The sequence below is a fragment of the Carassius carassius genome, chromosome 20 (genome assembly GCF_963082965.1).
Source record: "Carassius carassius chromosome 20, fCarCar2.1, whole genome shotgun sequence".
Classification (NCBI taxonomy): Eukaryota; Metazoa; Chordata; class Actinopteri; order Cypriniformes; family Cyprinidae; genus Carassius; species Carassius carassius.
This window is the reverse complement of record NC_081774.1, coordinates 27,674,476-27,695,400: the sequence shown is the minus strand read 5'-3', so window position 1 is coordinate 27,695,400 and position 20,925 is coordinate 27,674,476. Positions and strand designations below refer to the sequence as shown.

At 38.3% G+C, this 20,925-nt stretch overlaps 1 protein-coding gene across 2 annotated transcripts; it reads left to right on the top strand.

Annotated features, from left to right (window-relative positions):
* Positions 1 to 6,374: 6,374 nt before the first annotated feature.
* Positions 6,375 to 20,643, top strand: ddr2b (discoidin domain receptor tyrosine kinase 2b). Of its 2 annotated transcripts, none has more exons than XM_059502375.1 (17): positions 6,375 to 6,491; positions 7,397 to 7,487; positions 9,851 to 9,953; positions 10,039 to 10,276; positions 10,942 to 11,089; positions 11,332 to 11,434; positions 11,514 to 11,697; positions 12,415 to 12,655; positions 12,815 to 12,880; positions 13,401 to 13,537; positions 14,078 to 14,228; positions 15,218 to 15,444; positions 15,523 to 15,644; positions 15,783 to 15,980; positions 18,798 to 19,032; positions 19,113 to 19,262; positions 20,256 to 20,643. In XM_059502375.1, exons 2-17 carry the CDS (start codon positions 7,418 to 7,420, stop codon positions 20,379 to 20,381), a joined length of 2,499 nt encoding a protein of 832 aa, XP_059358358.1. In that variant the 5' UTR covers positions 6,375 to 6,491; positions 7,397 to 7,417; the 3' UTR covers positions 20,382 to 20,643. The 2 variants fall into 2 exon arrangements, with proteins under 2 accessions (XP_059358358.1, XP_059358357.1); XM_059502374.1 differs by having other exon boundaries at positions 14,027 to 14,228.
* The last annotated feature ends 282 nt before the right edge of the window (positions 20,644 to 20,925 follow it).

Here is a 20,925-nt window from a genome sequence, read left to right as displayed (position 1 = left end):
GAAAATCATTCAAGATTTTGCTGTCTTTTATATGTTACCTTTCTTTATGTCTAATGTTACAAGGGAAGGGGTATGAAAACCTATTTAAAAATATTATTTGAAAATGATCTGTCTATCTATATATCTATCAATCAGTTCTTTCTGGTTATAGAATCTAATTGGCACTAATACAATCGTGGCCAAAAGTTTTGAGAATTACATAAATTATTTTTCAAACAGTTTGCTGCTAAACTGCTTTTAGATCTTTGTTTCAGTTGTTTCTGTGATGTACTGAAATATAATTACAAGCACTTCATACGTTTCAAAGGCTTTTATCGACAATTACATGACATTTATGGCAAGAGTCAGTATTTGCAGTGTTGGCCCTTCTTTTTCAGGACCTCTGCAATTCGACTGGGCATGCTCTCATTCAACTTCTGGCCCAAATCCTGACTGATAGCAACCCATTCTTTCATAATCACTTCTTGGAGTTTGTCAGAATTAGTGGGTTTTTGTTTGTCCACCCGCCTCTTGAGGATTGACCACAAGTTCTCAATGGGATTAAGATCTGGGGAGTTTCCAGGCCATGGACCCAAAATTTCAACATTCTGGTCCCCGAGCCACTTAGTTATCACTTTTGCCTTATGGCACGGTGTTCCATCGTGCTGGAAAATGCATTGTTCTTCACCAAACTGTTGTTGGACTGTTGGAAGAAGTTGCTGTTGGAGGGTGTTTTGGTACCATTCTTTATTCATGGCTGTGTTTTTGGAAAGAATTGTGAGTGAGCCCACTCCCTTGGATGAGAAGCAACCCCACACATGAATGGTGTCAGGATGCTTTACTGTTGGCATGACACAGGACTGATGGTAGCGCTCACCTTTTCTTCTCTGGACAAGCCTTTTTCCAGATGCCCCAAACAATCGGAAAGGGGCTTCATCATAGAATATGACTTTGCCCCAGTCCTCAGCAGTCCATTCACTATACTTTCTGCAAAAGATCAATCTGTCCCTGATGTGTTTTTTTGGAGAGAAGTGGTTTCTTTGCTGCCCTTCTTGACACCAGGCCATCTTCCAAAAGTCTTGGCCTCACTGTGCGTGCAGATGCGCTCACACCTGCCTGCTGCCATTCCTGAGCAAGCTCTGCACTGGTGGCACTCCGATCCCGCAGCTGAATCCTCTTTAGGAGACCATCCTGGCGCTTGCTGGACTTTCTTGGACGCCCTGAAGCCTTCTTTAAAAGAATTGAACTTCTTTCCTTGAAGTTCTTGATGATCCTATAAATTGTTGTTTAGGTGCAATCTTAGTTGCCACAATATCCTTGCCTGTGAAGCCATTTTTATGCAACGCAATGATGGCTGCACGCGTTTCTTTGCAGGTCACCATGGTTAACAATGGAAGAACAATGATTTCAAGCATCACCCTCCTTTTAACATGTCAAGTCTGCCATTCTAACCCAATCAGCCTGACATAATGATCTCCAGCCTTGTGCTCGTTAACATTCTCACCTGAGTTAACAAGACGATACTGAAATGATCTCAGCAGGTCCTTTAATGACAGCAATGAAATGCAGTGGAAAGGTTTTTTTGGGATTAAGTTAATTTTCATGGCAAAGAAGGACTATGCAATTCATCTGATCACTCTTCATAACATTCTGGAGTATATGCAAATTGCTATTATAAAAACTTAAGCAGCAACTTTTCCAATTTCCAATATTTATGTAATTCTCAAAACTTTTGGCCACGACTGTATGTAACCCTCAATTCCTGATGGAGGAAATGGAGATGTTGTGTCGAAGTCGACATTAGGGGTCTTACTTGGTAGCCCAAATCCTCTCTGATTAAGAGAACATGCCAAAGAAATTTGGCTGGTGGATTTTGCATGCTGAGCCACTGATATAGACTGACCCAGGCTTGGGGGAGTACTACATATGGAAAGAGACTCTGAGGCAGGTCCTACCTGAGTGGGAATGGAACAACTGATATGTCAAAGGGAAGACACAGGTTCACCAACTTACCATGGAAGAATACACATATGGGATCCCGCGAAGGGAATCAAGCCATATAGACACCTAGCCCAGTACAGGGGCTGACCAAAGACCTGGGCAAGCTAACACCAATACTGGTGCTGTGTGCCATAGAATAGGAGGAGGCTGCACTCTATGTGGAGTAAGCCCTCACCCCCAAGGGGCATAGCTCACCTCAGGATTTGTTCACCAAGACGATGCCATCCACTATCTCGTGGGCCAACCTCTGCTTGGAGGCAGCCTTCCATTCCTGCTAAACTCTGTAGCAGACACAGAGCTGCTCAGAGCTTCTGAAGCTCTGGGTGCGGTCCACGTATATGTGCAGCGCTCTTACAGGACACAGCAATGCCAAGGCTGGATCTGCCTCCTCTGAGGGCTGTGCTTGCAGGTTCACCACCTGATCACAAAAAAGTGTGGTGGGACCATGGGACACCTATCCAGGCTGGGATCTCAGGACAACATGAGAGTAGGCCAACCCAAACACAAGGCACTATTCTCTTATGTTTGGAGGTCCCCGATCTTGATGGAAGTGAGCATGGTCAAAAAGAATTAAGCTAAACTGAGTCTAATGGCTCAAAGGGATCCCTCTGACCTTGCACAGTATCTGTGCGAAAAGGCTCATTGTGGGAAATGCATACTTGTGTAAAGCCCGAGGCCAGCCATGTGACAGTGCATCCAGGCCAAGACCTGGCAGTGGGAGGACTCGAAGGAAACATACCTGTTTACCTGAGCTCCCTGAATTGACTCCATATCAGCCGGATCATGTCGAGATGGAGTCACCATTCTCCGGGGAACGTGAGCTGTCATGAGAGCACATCAGCTGCATGATAGAGCTCACCCGGGAAGTGGGCGGCACACAGTGACTTGTGTATGGAGCTGCTGCAAGGCTAGTAGCACTGTCAGCAACTCAAGGCAGTCGATGTGCCAAAGCAGGCGAGGCGCTGTCCAGAAGCCAGAGGCTGCCTGCACATTGCATTAAATGCAACAGCCCACACTGGACGTATCCATCATGACAACAACCTTCTGAGACACTTATTCTAGGGGCACTCCGGCCCGTAGAAAGACAAGGTCCATCCAGGGGTTGAATGATCATTAACACTGTACAGCTAATACTGTACCGCAGTGCCACACCCATCTTGGGACTGGGGTGGAGCAACTACAGTAGAGCGCCTTTGGTGAAGGGCAGGCTGAGGCGTGGCCCGCAGTGGAACGTTGGCAGATGGAGGATCACACCAGGCAGGACATGCTGGATAGCCACAGTCTGCTAGTCCTCAACATGGTCGCCGAATAACCCAGAACCCCATAACCCAGATGGGAGCGTCAAGAAAGATCACTTTGTCAACGTCACTCATCTAAGCATGGCTGAGCCATAGATGGCCCTTTTGGACCACTAATGTGGACAGCGCCATCCCAGGGAATCGCACCGTGACTTCCGCCATCGGGAGGGTTAAGTCAGTTGCCGTTCGCAGTTTCAGCATCAACCTCAGGTGATACTACCCTTGTGCATTCGTTTCAGTGCCTTGGCTTGGTGTACTTGCAGGATAGCCATGGCATGCAGGGCAGAGGTAGCTTGGCCCACAGGATTGAAAGCTTTGGTGGTGAGAGCCGCTGTCAGCGTACAGGATTTGTATGGGAGATGAGGACAATTCCTCCAAGTGGTGGCGTTTTGCGGGCACAGGTGCACTGCAAATGTACTCTCCACCTGGGGAATGTCAATATACCCCCTAGCAACCCCGCCATCGGGGGTAGTAAGGATGGAGGAGACAGACAAGCAGCTTCCGGCTGAAAAGGGACCGTCCACGATTTCATCAGCTCATCATGAACCTCCGGGAGGAAAGGAACCAGAGCAACACGTGTTTACGAGGCACAGCCCATGCCGAGGAACCATTCATTCCGCCGTGATGGCTGGGTACTGGGATGTGTACAGTACGAAAACGTAGTGACAGAGGGAGTCCCTCCCATCCCCCTGAGGAGAGAGAGGCTAGTTTGCAGCACTGCCATGGTTATACGCTCACAGTGAACGCATAAATCATCCATGAACACAGTTTTAGTGAGCTGGATGCCCAGACACTGAAGACAACAATTGTGGCTGTCAACAGAGGAATAGGAAATTACCACAACCAAGAGGACATTGATAGAATAGTGTCTTTACAAAGACGCGAGCCTTCCGTGATCAGAAACTGCTCTTTTAGATGAAGCACCAAGGGGAATCATTAACAGGGACGCTGCTGATTGTGCCGTAACACCACCCAGAACAGCCTCTTCTTCCAGAAGCAGAGAGAATTCACCTGGTGAATCCCGAACTGTGTTCATTTACTTGGCCCTAAAGCAAAAATCTGTTGAATAGATGCACCTTTGCCTATTTATACCCATGTGCACAGGGAGGGGCTCAACATGCAAAATCCTCTAGCCAAATTGGCATTTTCTCTTATTCAGAGAGGATTCAGGCTCCCATATAAGACCCTTATGTCATCATCGCCATAAAACAAAGTGACTGCCTGATAGGGAACTCAGTTTCCATTTGTATCACTCAGCTTTGTTGAATCACTCCACTTCATTTTGGGTAAATCTAACAGGCAGTCTCTGGTCTCATTAATCTATTATTTGTTCTACAAATAGCAAGTGCAAGTAGTTTTGGTAAGGGCAAAGTCTAAAGTTATATTTTAAATAACTTTATATCAGAGCACTGCCTTTGTTCTTTTGACTGAATTGCCTAGCAACTTGATGATGACAGTTGTTGTTGTTTATTAAATAATATTTTATATACATAAAAGTATTTTATGGTATTTAGTATTGAGAAACGCATTTGTGATAGTGATTAGTTACATTGTTCCACCATTAGATGGTGACAAGATACTTTTATGAGTAAGTCAGCATTAAAGACTTTTATATTGAAAGAGACTGTAACGGTTACAAACAAGGAAGTTATTTTTTACTTTCAACAACACCTTAAGACACAGCCAACAAATGCAGTGAGCAGTGCTTTCATTGGAAATCACCTTTAACAGAGGAAACAGGAAAGAATGCTATGACAAAGATATCGCTTTCCATTCTAACTAATGTTTTATTGTGAATATAAGACTGAGGCTGAAGAATGAATGCTGTATCAGATGCAGGTAATTACATTCACTCGGTCTATCTCTCTGTCTCTCTCTTTATCTCTCTCTCCCTCTCTCTCTCTCTCTTGCATTACTCTATACAGTGAGCTTTTAATACAATAATACAATAAGCTTTCAGTACAACTCAAAGTTACTTAGTTACTAGTTCTAAGTGACTTTTTCTAATTAGTAAACTGACCAACTGCCCTTACAAAAATTACCCATGGTTTTATTATAGTAAAAGTACAGTAACCATGGTCTTTTGGCGTATTAATTATCATTTGTGTAACCAGTGTTTTACTACAATTACCATGGTTAAACTATGGTTAAATAATATATACCTGTGCACATGCAAATTTCCTTAAATGTAGGACTTGTTCAGCAAACACTGACTTTTCATGTGTAAATATATATTAGTTTTACTTTGAAAAACAGGGAACTATTGTGTGAAAATTATATACAACTATTGTGGTTTAAATATTTTTATTATTCGAAATGTTAGCTGATAGTCACTTGTAATTACACTTTTTTAAATACAAACATATATAACTTACATTTTAACAAATAAACAGCCACCCCCCATCCCACCCAAAAAAGAAAAAAAACAGACCCTTAAGTGCTATCCAGTGGTAAAAGTAGGTACTGAAGGCATAATAAACATATTAATCACAAGTATGTAAAAAGGCAATAAAAGGGGACCACATTTTTTCAAATAACACAATCTTGTCTATTAGGGTATACCAGATTCTTTCCAAATGTAGAGTACTCGTCAACTCTGTCAGCCACAATTTAAGAGTTGGAACCTCTTTTTTCTTCCAAAACAAAAGGATACGTTTTTTGGCAGAGATCAACCCATATGAAACAAACTGTTGTTGTACCCGTGTAAGTCTCAAAAATTCTTTGGAAAATCCAAATATAATTAATATAGGATCTGGTTCAATAGGAAAGTCCATTGTATCTGAAAAAACTTGTAATATTTTGTTCCAGAAACTCCGTAATTTGGGACACAAGACATAGCTATGAGACAGGCTGGCATCTAAAAATTGACATTTGTCACACAGCGGAGACACTTTTGGAAATATTTTGTGCAATTTACACTTTGAATAATGATGCCTATAAGCACTTTAAACTGAATGAGACATATACAACTATTGTGTGTATAATTAAAACCTGTTTCTCAGGTTGAAATCTGGGCTTTTGGACTTTCCCCAGAATGGTGCTGACTGTATCTTTTTTTTCTTCTCTCTGTTTATTTCTGCTCCTGTAAGAGGGTCACTTGCCCCAGCTGCTCATTTTCCCTCAGGATGGATCGTGAAGATGAGGTGGATTGTGTTTTGCTCAGAGGTTAATACTTTGAGGCAGTAATCTTTGAGTTTATGACTGAAGAAAGCGGTGAGTGTCATTTGTATTTTGTAGAATGTTTCAATTGGCTCTTTATATGTGATTATGAGTTTATTGCATATGGCCAACAAATCAGGCATGAATGATTGAGTCTCTGCTGGAAATCATTTTTCCATAATACTAATAATCCTTGGCAGTGTTAAGAAAAACGTATATCAACATATTTTATCCAAGAGTTACAAAATATGTTATTTTTAAATTTTAAATAAATGTTCCTAGGTAAATTTCTGTTACGCAAAATTTTCATTCAATAATACTCATAAATTATGGTTTAAAATAATTAAGTAAAACATATAGTTGCTTATACCAGAGAACAGTTGATTACACATTGTTGTTTAGGATTGTAGTAGATGGTTGTGCTCCATAAAGAGTGGGATTCTATTGGTCACTGTACATACAGTACTGCTCTCCCACAGGCAGCTGAGTGGAGCCATACGCAATATAAATAAACACCAGTCACATAGTGGACTTTGTATACAGGGAAAACTTACTTACCTGAGGGCAAATGCACCTACAAGAGCCACTTTGTTCCTCATCTTTTGGGTTCATGGTTTGGCAAGCTTTTTTCTCCATATTTTTTCTTTTAAGCATTATGAATGTGTTCAGTGTAATGCAAATACCTTTTAGTGTTATTTAATATCATTATATGTATGACATTATTAAATTATTATTGGTTATTATTAACAACATTATTTAATTATATTCTAAATTCATATTTGTCCAATATTGACCAAATATTCCTAGTTTTAATTTTCAGTTTTTTTGATTTTGAATGTGATGTGTTTAACTGATCATTTTAAATACTGCAAGAGAATAAAGTATGTAAATTAACAGATCATTTGTTAAACTACATTGAAAAAAATGTTTTTTTGTTTTTGTTTTTTTGTTTTTTACAGGAGTTAAGGTCACAAAATAAGATGTTCCAAATGAGACAATATCTTATTGTCCTTCTCCTGGTTGGAGCAGTGAAGTCACAGGTCAACCCAGGTGAGAGGAATGAAGCATAATTAAAATAATTCACAAATCACAAGGAACAGCTTTTGATTCATAATATTATATAGTGCAAATATATGTCAAGTTATTTTGTCATATAGCCTTTAGGAAAAGTTGGGTCAGCATTAGGTTCACTGCATTTAGCCTCATGTCAATGTATGCCTTAGAAATTAATACAATAGGGGGGAAAAAAAATGTAAAACTGTGCAAAGGAAGCTCCAAGTGCAAATCATTTTCGGGTTCAACTCTTCACTAGTGCCATACAATTCCTTAATACACAATAAATAAATAAAGACATAAAGAGAATTACAAGTGGAAATTACATCTGAAATCAAAGGATCTGATGATAAGACTGCCCTGTAAAAAAAAAACTGATATACAGCTATGCTAATATGCTAAATGAGATACTAAAAGATCCTTTTTTGTACCTTCATATTGACGGCTGAAAACAGGCATGTCATTGACACTAGGTAGCGTCATAGAGGAAACTATGCTTGGGGTCCAGTGTCTGTTTCATCTGCCAAGGCTAACAAATCAATTTTAGAGAGATGGGAAGTATTTATTCACTGGGTGACTGAGACTACAGAGTTTGTACTCCTCTACAGTGGAGTCTATTTATCCCTGCACTGCTGTAAAGTTACTGCCAGGGAAAGAAAATCAAACAAAGACGCATTTGTCTTTAAAATGTTTTTAATCCCAGAACATTCTGAGATTGATAGTTTATGGATTCTGTTTAGACTCTGTTTACAGAAAACTGAATCTAAAGAGAAAGTTTCTATAATGTTAGGAATTGGAGAATGTTCTGTGTTTTCTGGTAAATATGTGACAAATAATAATGATGGATCATTCATTAACTTTGCAGCAACTGTTTTTCTTTCCTACTTTTTAAAGAGAAGTAACTGAGAAGAAAAATATCACAAAGCTGAGAATGTCCTGCGGTTCCTGGTGAGCATGACCTGGAATGAACATAAAAGTCTGTCTGTTTTCTGCTGAGGCCTAACGGATGGGGGTTTAGTGGTATTTTGGGTATTTGCTCATGGGGTGTGGATTCCACCTATTCGCACAACCTCCCTGGAGCAGAAATATGGAGTCTTGCTCCTGCAGCACAATGCCACCTACTGTGTAGTGAATCTTAGTCTGGTGTTTTAGTTTCTGGAGTGGTGGCAGCTAGGATACACAGATTATCGGTTCAGTCCCAAAAACCTAGAAACCGAGAACCTAGGATCATTTCACCTTCAAGGAAGATCCGGTTTCACTCAGCGGATGTCTGCTATTATATTACTGTGGCAGTAATCTGTCTCTTATGCTCACCAATGCTGAATTTATTTGATTAAAAAATACAGTAAAAATGGGAGTGTCAAATGTTATTACCATTTAAAACTGTTTTCCATTTTAATATATTCTAAAATGTAATTATTCCTAAAGCTGAATTTTTTAGCATCACTGCTCCAGTCTTCAGTGTCACATGATCCAGATATCATTCTATTATTCGGAATGCTGCTCAAGAAACATTTCTTAAAGATGTCATATGATGCGATTTAAATTAATCCTTTCTCTTTGGAGTGTTACGAGCTCTTGGTGAATAAAGAAGATCTGTAAAGTTGCAAAGACTTAAGTCTCAAATCCAAAGAGATATTCTTTATTAAAGTTAAGACTCATCCTCACCCCCCCCCCCCCCAAACGGCTCATTTAAACATGCCCCCCACATCTCTATGTCACAATGTGGGAAGATTTGCATAACACCGCCCAGATGTTCACGCAAAGAAAGAAAGCGTACCTTTTATTCTCATTGTAGTATTGTTGTTGCCACCGCTGCCATGTCGTATAGACACTGTGTGTTTCACTGTGAGAGCGAAACTACTTTGTTTGGTCTTCCAAAAGAGCTTCGTTATGTCTGGAGCTGATCCATTCTGGTCGCTGAGGAAGTACATCAACTTTGCACTGTGGATCACCGGATTGGCTTTCACCGTGGACGAAGCAGAGTCCAGCCCGGGATCGTCAGCCTTCGCTCACACTTGGCAGCGGTGTGACGCTGTTTCGTTGAGAAAACGAAACTTTGCCTTCCAAAAGAGGATATGGCTAGAAATCATGTTTATATCACGTGTATAATGCGGGTTTTATGTTTATGTCTCATCGCTCCGGCTGGACAGGGCATCACTATATGTTAAGCGGGGTAACATTTCTGTCACACGCTTGAGGTATTCAGCCAATCACAATGCACTGGATAGCTGGCCAATCAGAGCACACCACTAACAGATAATAAATACTTTCACTTTTGTGCCAGTGCACATAATTTTAATATCGACTGCGCTGTCAATATGTGTCATATAACCTTCCTTAATTTCTTCATGTGATAGCTGTGTGTAGGTACCCACTGGGGATGACTGGAGGCCAAATTCAGGATGAAGATATTTCTGCTTCCAGCCAGTGGTCAGAGTCCACCGCAGCTCGATATGGCAGGTACATCTAACACACTGATCACACAACTGATCCTATTATACTAATAATAAAACGTATTTTCTCCACCATATCCCTCTATTTTCAGATTGGATTTTGATGATGGAGATGGAGATGGAGCGTGGTGTCCAGATGTCATGGCTGAACCAAATAATCTAAAGGAATTTCTGCAGATTGACCTTCGCACCCTTCATTTTGTCACTCTTGTTGGCACGCAGGGACGGCACGCAGATGGAGTGGGCAAAGAGTTTGCCCAGCGATACAAGGTTAAATACAGCCGGGACGGCACACGCTGGGTCTCCTGGCGTGACCGGCAAGGTCGACAGGTGAGATGATGCCAATGTTATTCTTATCAGTTATACTGAGACCGAGATCTTTGTTCTGATTAGTTGATAATTTTCAATTCTGTCATCACTTTACCACAATCATGATGTTTCAAACCTGTGCGACATTCTTTAAAAAAATGTTTCAGTTGATTTTCTTTCCATGCAATAAAAATCATTGAGGCTCAATGTCATTTGGACCCCAGCTTTCCTCAGAATCTCATCTTTTGTGTTATGCAGAAGAAAGAAAGTCAAACCGGTTTGTATTGAGCCCCTGGGGGGACAGGGAGTGGTGGTGGGGGGATTAGATTGGAGCATTTCAATGCTTTTGCAATCCCCCAAGAATCTTTGCGGTCACTCACAACACTTTTGTGGTATAAATAAAATGAAGTTGGAAGAAAAAGTTTCTCAAGAAATGCAGTAATTTTGCAAGAAAACTCCTCAAAAGTTTGAGGATGACTGGAAAGTTTCTTGTGGCCATGCAATAATTTTTTCACATATCTGTCTCCATTGAGGGCCTCCGTTGGTTTTGAATGACATGAGGGTGAGCGAATGGTGACAGAACTTGAATTTTGGGGGGAACTTTACCTTTAGGCCTCTAAGAGTGATGAGGATTGTGAAATGGGAGTTCATTGTTTGTGTGTTCTCATCCTTATTCATCTTTTTAGATCATTGAAGGGAACAGTAACGCCTATGATGTTGTGCTTAAGGACCTGGAGCCTCCAATTATTGCTCGTTTTGTGCGTTTCATGCCTGTGACTGACCCCTCTATGATTGTGTGCATGAGGGTGGAGCTCTACGGCTGTGAATGGCTTGGTAAACTATAAAACATATTTCGTGCAACTGCTTAAATGCAGACTGCAGCATTAACAAACCTTACCTTACTCAGCCTTATGTGATTTCATTGACTTTGTTTCCTAGATAGATAGATAGATAGATAGATAGATAGATAGATAGATAGATAGATAGATAGATAGATAGATAGATAGATAGATAGATAGATAGATTTGGTACAAAAATGTTCATTTTTGGGTGACTACCTTTCATCGTTGCTGCAGATGGTCTTGTGTCCTACAGCGCCCCTGCTGGCCAGCAGATGACTTTCAGAGGCCAAAAAATCTACTTAAATGACACTGTGTATGATGGAGCCATTCGTTACAGGTAAAGCATCACACAGTCAACACTACAGTAAATATGACCACCTCATTCACATAAATGATACAACAAGGTTTTCTCCCAGCATGACAGAAGGCCTCGGACAGCTCACTGATGGAAGCTGGGGTTTAGATGACTTCACCAGAAGCCAGGTGTATGGGGTCTGGCCTGGCTATGACTATGTGGGCTGGACCAATGCTAGTTTCCCTGGTGGCTCGGTGGAGATGACATTTGAGTTCGACCGGGTCAGAAATTTCACATCAATGAAGGTTTGTCTGAAATACATCTGTGTCTACATGGCCCTTCTGAAAAATAAGTGTGCTTAATTGTATTGAATGTGCACTTGTAGTGATCATAACATTTTATATATTAAATAATATGAAATATATTAAAAGTTAAATATTATACTATACTGTATATTTAAAAAATACTTGCAGATTATATATATATATATATGAAATTGAATATATTATATAGACAGTTAAAAAAGGTGATTTGTAATAATGTCAAATTAAAAGGTAGATTTTAAATCATTGTTTAATCATCTTTTGTACATTTATTTTGATGTGTTAAACTAAACGTGAAGTTCTTGATAAAAGTGTAATATCAGTTTAATAATAATACATTTTAACTTAGTGTTCTTTCTTATAACATTTAAAATTATATTTTAACTGAACAAAATTGCAACTTCATCATTACAAATTTGTATTTGAAAATATACTTAAATACATGCTAAGTTTTAGTCAAAATGACATTAAATTATATTTTTGTTCAAAATAAATACTTGTCAGTATATTAGAGAATACTTTTTAATTTCAAAAGGCAATAGAAGCAATTCATTACATAGGTTCATAATTTATTTCCATAATGTAAAAAGTGCATTCAATTGTAGGTCTACTACTTTTTTCACACGGGGTAACATATATGTTATTATTATAATTATTAATTTATACATTTGTATTGCTGGATAACCTTTTGTTTGATAGGTCCACTGTAACAACATGTACACATGGGGAGTAAAAATGTTTCGACGGGCCGTTTGTTACTTCCGTTCGGATTCAGACTGGGAGCCCAGTCCTGTGGTTTTCAAGCTGAAAGCAGACAACATCAGTCCAAGTGCTCGGTTTGTCACAGTTGCCCTTGGCAACCGCATGGCCAGCACAATTAGGTGCCGTTTTGCATTCAATGACATCTGGATGATGTTCAGTGAAATTGCTTTCCAGTCAGGTAATTATGGTTTTTATCACGCTGCATGTTCTTTCTTTCATCTCCAGCGCTCCTTTTCTTATCTGTTCGCTTTTTCATAATTAATAACATATTAATAGCTTACTAAAAATACAGTACCTCTGCAGTTCAAAATGCCTTTCACCCATATTCACCTTTCAGATACAGCAGTGTACAACACCTCTCTTGTTCCTCGTAAACGTAATCAGACTCCAGGGATTCTCCCAGGTGAATGTTATATTTATTTTAGATGCAATAAAGAATTATTTGTGAATAATTATCTGCTCTCACACAGTGCCAAATAGTTGCTATACAATTTTACAGTGTTAATTAGCAGGCAACAGTGCCACCTGTTGTTCAGTGCTTCATGCAGTGGCCTCATGAATTTCACAATTTTACAAATAAAATATATTTTTATAGAGTAATAGATCGGTATGGCTTTTAGAGTTTTATGAAAAATAATATTTTTTTAATATATATATATATATATATATATATATATATATATATATTTTTTTTATTATGCTGTAACATAAAATGTAAAAAAAAAAAAAAACTAACTATGGTGACTGCAGTTCCATCCACAGTTAAAAGTGCCAGGTCACTTTTTTGATAGAAGCATTGCACTGCTCAATATTGCATTAAAAGGATGTAATTTAGCAGAAAAACAGGGAAAAAAAGAAGAAGAAAAAAGATTTTGATTCTGTAAAACATAAAAATTTTATTTCCTACTCTGAACTTTCGGCAGGTGATGATCCCACCCACAAAATCGATGACAGCAACACAAGGATCCTGATAGGCTGTTTGGTGGCCATTATTGTCATTTTGTTTGCCATCATAATAATCATACTGTGGCGACAGGTCTGGCAGAAGATGATTGAGAAGGTAGGATTATTAGTTTGAAGCTTGCTGTACTGTAAAATGACAATAGAGAGCAATAGAAAGCTGTATAACATGACAGTAACATTCACCCCATCAGCAAATGTTATATGTGTGTGTGTGTGTGTGTGTGTGTGTGTGTGTGTGTGTGTGTGTGTGTGTGTGTGTGTGTGTGTTTTACATTTGGATTTTAATTAAAGCTTTAGTAATTTTTTGTGTTTTTGTAATTTAATAAAAAAATATAACGTTAATATTGATTAAGTTTCCATTGTTTTAGTACAGTACATCAAGTTAAACTAAATGAAAATGGGAAACATTGCATTGGTAATTGGCTAATTTAAAGGTTTTATGTTTTATTTTCAGTTAAAGTTTATTTTATTTCAAGTAATGCTAGTTTTTTTAAATGGTTTTAGTTTTTGTTAACTATAATAACCTTGCTGTCAGTTTTTGGTTATCAATGTACAGTAGCATGTTATGTATCATATTTTGTTGAAGGCCTCTCGGCGTATGTTGGATGATGAGCTGACCGTGCGTCTGTCTGTTCAGAGAGAAGCCTTCATCCACCGTCACTCCTCTCTGTCCAGCGATGTTGAGTCCACTTCCACGTATGAACGAATTTTCCCCATGGGATCTGACTATCAGGAACCATCACAACTTTTACGGAAACTACCGGAGTTCCAGGCTACGGAAAACCTTGGTAGGACTGCTCAATATTTATCCATCCTCATGTCATTCCAAACCCAGGAGTTTATAGTAGCTTCATCTGTCTGGAAAAAATACCACCAAAATAGCCATATGAAATAGCTCTGTTTGATGAACAGCCTGAAATTAAGAGCATTATTCACTGACAATGACATTCACTGACAAACTTTAATTTCAAATATGTCTCCTTTCAATGTATCATGTGACATTGGATATTAAACTGGACTTAATTTTTTTTCGCAATCCTATCACCATATTGGTTTTATCAATGAATAACAACTGAAATTGTTGTCTCTGTCACACAAAGATATATATATATATATGTGTGTGTGTGTGTGTGTGTGTGTGTGTGTGTATAAAAAATATGGGTGGAGGATGGGAAATGAAGTCCACAAGCACTGGGCAATGATTTGGGAGGAGTGCCCTCTGGTGGCTGTCATGGGCACTCCAGCAGATGACTATGACACTATCAGCTGAATTAATTACATTAAAAAAAACCTGAAATAGAAACATTATTTTCAATTGTAATAATATTTCATATTATTGCTGTTTTCACTGTATTTTTATCAAATAAGCATAAGCACGTCTTGGTAAGCATAAGAGACATTTAAAACTCTTATCAGCCCAGTGATGCATACTTCTGTATTTTCCAAGTACATTCACATTTCACATTTATTCACTTAGCTGACGCTTTTATCCAAAGCGACTTACAATTGCCACATATGTCAGAGGTCGCACACCTCTGGAGTAACTAGGGGTTAAGTGTCTTGCTCAGGGACACATTGGTGTCTCACAGTGGATTCGAACCCGGGTCTCTCACACCAAAGACATGTGTCTTATCCACTGCGCTAGCACCACCCAAGTAAATACATATTAACAAAAAATAACTGAAATGAAGTCTGACATGATGATAGAATTTTCATTTTTGGGTGAACTATACCTTTAACAACATAACATATCTATGTTAATATGGTTGTGTTACAGCAATGATCGATGCCCCTTCCGAACCCTCTACAACCCATCTTACAAACGAGGCCCCACACTACGCAGAGGCAGATATCGTGACCCAGCAGGAAGCCGCTGGTGCCCACAGTTACCGCGTCACAGTGGTCAACATGCCCCTATCTCCAGGAAGAGACGGAGCTCTGGAGGAGTTTCCGAGGGAGAGACTGACTTTCAAAGAGAAACTTGGAGAAGGACAGTTTGGAGAAGTCAGTGAACAATTCTCTTCACTAAAAAAAGTTACTCTTGTTCAAGTTATTTGTTTTATGTGTTCATTCCTGCCACAGGTTCATCTGTGTGAAGCTGAGGGAATGCAGGAGTTCAAGAAGGACCATTGTGGCGACATCAGCAATGAGCCAATACTCGTAGCAGTCAAGACACTAAGAGAGGATGCAAACAAAAATGCAAGGTGACACATAGGTGCAGGTGTCCCGCAATCGATGTTACATGCCTGTTGTTGCTGAGAAGCACTGCTTTTTGCTTTACAGATGCTGTCCAGCCATTTTAGGACAATTTACATTTTCCTCAAGGAAATCTACATTTTCAGGAACGACTTCTTGAAAGAGATCAGGATCATCTCACGATTAAGAGACCCGAACATCATTCGCCTGTTGGCGGTGTGCGTTGAGAGCGATCCGCTGTGCATGATCACGGAGTACATGGAAAACGGAGACCTCAATCAGTTCCTGTCCCGCCATGAGCTGCAGGAAGAAGGACTTCCGTCTGGCAACTCAGCTGCCATCAGGTATATCACAATGAAAAATGAAAAAAAAAGCAGATCCTTTGGAACATAATTCAGTTTCTTAAATTATATTTATGATTTAATTCAGACATTAATTTATTTCATACAAAGATGTTTAATATTATATTATTATTATAAAAATAATAAATATACAGTATTTTATTTATACTCAAGCCAAAATGTTACTTAAAGGGTTAGTTCACCCAAAAATCTAAATTATGTCATTAATAACTCCACCTCATGTCGTTCCAAACCCGTGAGACCTCCATTTATCTTCAGAACACAGTTTAAGATATTTTAGATTTCAAAAGTTTCATCTGTTAATTACGGAGACCCGCACATGACCCACAGGAAAAAATATAAGGCTAAATCGTGTGCACGATTTACTAATTCGTTCCCCCAATGTACTAAAACGTGCACACAATTACTATAGCGTTCCCTCGATTTACTATTGCGTTCACTCGATTTATAAATTGTGCGCACGATTTTCTAATTCGTTCCCTCGATTTGCTTAATCGTGTGCATGATTTAGCAAATCGAGGGAAGGAATTAGTAAATTGTGCGCACAATTTATTTATTTTTTCTTGCATGTCATGTGCGGGGCTCCGTAGTTAATTTTTCAGAGTCAGAGTCAGAGTGGGTAATTTGGTTCAAAAACTGGTCTGGTCTGCCTGTGGCAGTTCATGTGTTTTGGAGGAGGCGTGGCTTTGGAGAGTGATTTTGCAGGGAGGCTGGGATCTTATGCTTTTAAATCTTGAATCCTCAAATCTTTTGCTAATGCTACCCTTTCCGAAATCACATAACCTACCTTCAATGGACCTGAGCAGACATGAACTACCAATGAACCATTGTATTTTTATTAATTTACATTAAAAATAGGATGACCATATGCGCCATTCATCCGGGACACGTCCCAGCAGTTTGACCAATAACATGCAGGTATTGTACATAATCGACCAATCGTGGGGCTGCGTGTGAGAAGGTAAGATCTAGAGGGAATGATCAAAGCGATGCAAATATACACACGTGTTTGTTGGTTCGATTGACTTGAAGTGCCAAGAGCTCTCAGTCCCTCCATTGAAACTGTGTGTACGGTATACTGTCCATGTCCAGAAAGGTAAGAAAAACATCATCAAAGTAGTCCATGTGACATCAGAGGGTCAGTTAGAATTTTTTGAAGCATCGAAAATACATTTTGGTCCAAAAATATCAAAAACTACGACTTTATTCAGCATTGTCTTCTCTTCCGGGTCTGTTGTGAGTGCGTTCATTCGATGTAACCGGATCTTCTTGAACCAGTTCACCAAATCGAACTGAATCGTTTTAAACGGTTCGCGTCTCCAATACGCATTAATCCACAAATGACTTAAGCTGTTAACTTTTTTAATGTGGCTTACAGTCCCTCTGAGTTCAAACAAACCAATATCCCGGAGTAATGCATTTACTCAAACAGTACACTGACTGAACTGCTGTGAAGAGAGAACTGAAGATAAACACCGAGCCGAGTCAGATAACGAACGAACGATTGACTCTTAAACAAAAGCTAAATTAGCAATAATATGAGAGTAGAATAAAAAAAATAAATTAGAACATTCCTTTATATTAATACAATATAGCAGGGTCAGAAATTAACTTAATTTTTGCTCCCTGGAAATGATCTCCTTGGGCATATATATATATATATATATATATATATATATATATATATATATATATATATACCTCAGTAATGTGTTGTCTTTAATGTCAGATTTAAGCACCTGCTTCAATCAATCAAAATACTTTATTACAATAACATCTGCCTGTTTCAAAAAATGATATCTAAATTATACGTTTAAAAAATAGGAGCTAATATGGCTGCAATATTATGACAAAAATCATCAATTATTGCTCTTGATATTGTAATAATGATTATTAATATAATTTAATAGCATACATATAAAAAAAAAATTGTTATTTGTTTCTCTGTTTTGGGGAAGTGGCTCTTCATATATTCTGGCTTCACAGACAAACATGTTGGTCCATGATGTTGTCTAGTCTAGTGCAAGTTATGCAAAAACTCCCATCATAATCTCTCAAGCTATGAAATGAATCTTTCATTTACATCTTATTGACGGTGTGTTGTTTATGATGAGGGAATTCACAAGCTATTCAATCAGTGAGCAGACTCTCAACAACAACTCCAGAGTTTTCAGTGCTGACTAATCCAGTCGTCTCTGATTGGCCATTGCATTCCTAAGTTCAACAGAAATGCGTGTGATTGCTCATAAGGCTCAACGCTGCAAAAAAGAAAAACAAAAGTGTGAAAAGCAATCTGCTGCAATGTGAGTGAATCAACATGTAAATGTTTTCATTAATTTTCACAATTCTTTTTTAACGCAACAGCCGCAAAAAGTTTTTTAATTGTGTAGGGGCACTTTTTGCCCCATTTATCTTGAATTTATAAGCCATTTTTGTTCATTTTGGTGACATTTTGCCCAAGCCCCCAACCCTGCAATATAGTGCATCATATTTTCTATTATAACTCCTTTTTTTTAAGTATGAAAAATGAATCAATCCCACAATAATTTCTGCAGCCAATATGCATTCTGCAAATCAACACTCTATTCAATGGGGAGTGTTACTTGCTTTTACACAAACTGCACAAACAGGTTTAAAGAGAACACCTTTATTTTTGCTTAGAGACCAATAAAAAAAAGCAGACACTCCACTTAAAAGTTTGTTTCTTTTACTTTAGTCCTATATTCAGTGTCTTCTAAAGCCATATGAAACTTTTGAAGAACAGACCAAACTTTAGTATACTTTTTTTTTTCTCTTCAGCTACAGAATACTGATCCACATGGCCTCTCAGATTTCCTCGGGAATGAAGTATCTGTCCTCCCTAAATTTTGTTCACCGTGATCTTGCTACACGCAACTGTTTAGTGGGCACAAATAACACCATCAAGATCGCTGATTTCGGCATGAGCCGGAACCTTTATCGTGGAGATTACTACCGTATACAGGGACGAGCAGTGCTCCCCATCCGCTGGATGTCCTGGGAAAGCATCCTACTGGTGAGTCTTTCTAGAGTTAAATTTGTGGAGCCACAAACTCATATGCTGCTCAATCTTTTTGACCATCTGTGTTTCTACAGGGCAAGTTCACCATGGCCAGTGATGTGTGGGCATTTGGAGTAACCTTGTGGGAGATTCTGACCCTGTGTAAAGAGCAGCCATATGCCCAGTTCACAGATGAACAGGTGATCGAAAACACGGGCGAGTTCTTTAGAGACCAAAACAAACAGGTGAGACTTGAGCATGCAACAGTTACAACCTTCATCTCTGCCAGTATCTGTGTAAATCATTTTTACTTTTCAAACTGTACAACATCTAGGAAATCATCAGAGACCTCCAGAATGAATAAAATAATCTCAGTAACATTATATTTAATTTACTTATTTAATAACAGTACTCCTTCTTTAATGCTTAAATATGTAATTTTACACTTGATTAGATTTGTTGATTGTTAATTGACGCACTAATAATTTGTATTTGTGCATTGTAAATGACTAGTTTAAGAACATGTTAATTTAATTAATGCTTTTTACCATCAACCTGCCAGGGACTAGAGATGAAAATTAGCCTGTGGCTAAATCTGGCACATTAACATGATCACTTAAAGGGATAGTTCACCCAAAAATCAAAATTATGTCATTAATAACTCACCCTCATGTCGTTCCAAACCAGTGAGACCTCCGTCTATCTTTGGAACACAGTTTAAGATATTTTAGATTTAGTCCGAGAGCTCTCAGTCCCTCCATTGAAGCTGTGTGTACGGTAAGTTATTAATGACATAATTTTAATATTTGGCTGAACTAACCCTTTAAGTGGTCATGTTAATTGTGCATTGTCCTTTTTCTTTTTATTATATATATATATATATATATATATATATATATATATATATATATATATATATATATATATATATATATATATATATATATATATATATATATATTTAATATGTATTATATTTTGTATTTTATTATTAAATAACATGTTAATTTAAATGCAATTTTATTATTTAGATATAAATATCAAAATATTTTTTATATTTTTTGACATTTAAATTCGACTCCTGTTTGAAAAAGAGTATTTCTGCAGACAAATGTATGCTTTTTTCCTCCTTGTGCCTAAGAATAGCTGGCACTGCAAGATGAGTCAGGGAAAAATCCATGTAATAACTTGGAAAACTCTAAAGGTGTCAGTGCTGAGCTGTATTTTGAACCCTTCAGGCGTATCTGCCGAAGCCGCACTGCTGTCCTGATTCTGTGTACAGCCTCATGCTCAGCTGCTGGAAGAGAAATGCCAAAGAAAGACCCACGTTCCTGGAGATCCACAGCACCCTGATGACTAACTGAAGATGTAGCTTTTCCCCACACACATTCAGCGATTCCCAGACATGTAAGGGAAGCCCAGCTAAATGTAATAGCAATACCCTTCTTTTTCAGTGTAGCTTAAAAATAAGAAAACCATAAATGCTGACCTATATAAATATGAAATATTATGTCCTAAAAATTAAATGGGTATTTTGTTATTATGTTTTGTTAAATATACTCCCTTTTCCTTTTTTGTATGTAAAGTGATGTACTTTCTCTTCATTTTGCTGTTTATTAAATGTACAAATTTGCTGACTTAATGGAGCAAAATGATTCTTCATTTGGGAAGAACGAATAATCTTATTGCCAAATATTTGTGTTGTCTTTATGTTGATAAACACTGAGGGGAATCTGGGAAGTGTCAAAGTACATTGGAATATGATGGAAACTGTGTTCCATGTCTCATATTATTTGATCCCTTTTTACCAATATTTAACGTACATTTTATTTAATTGCATAGATAAAATTATACATGTATGCATACATACGTTTTAACAGATTTAACTGAGAAACGGGTGGGTGAAAA

Coding starts and splice junctions, on each gene's coding strand:
- ddr2b (XM_059502374.1), top strand. CDS start 7,418: ATGTTCCAAATGAGACAATATCTTATTGTCCTTCTCCTGGTTGGAGCA. Junction 9,954..10,038: donor ACCGCAGCTCGATATGGCAG/GTACATCTAACA, acceptor CTCTATTTTCAG/ATTGGATTTTGATGATGGAG. Junction 10,277..10,941: donor GTGACCGGCAAGGTCGACAG/GTGAGATGATGC, acceptor TCATCTTTTTAG/ATCATTGAAGGGAACAGTAA.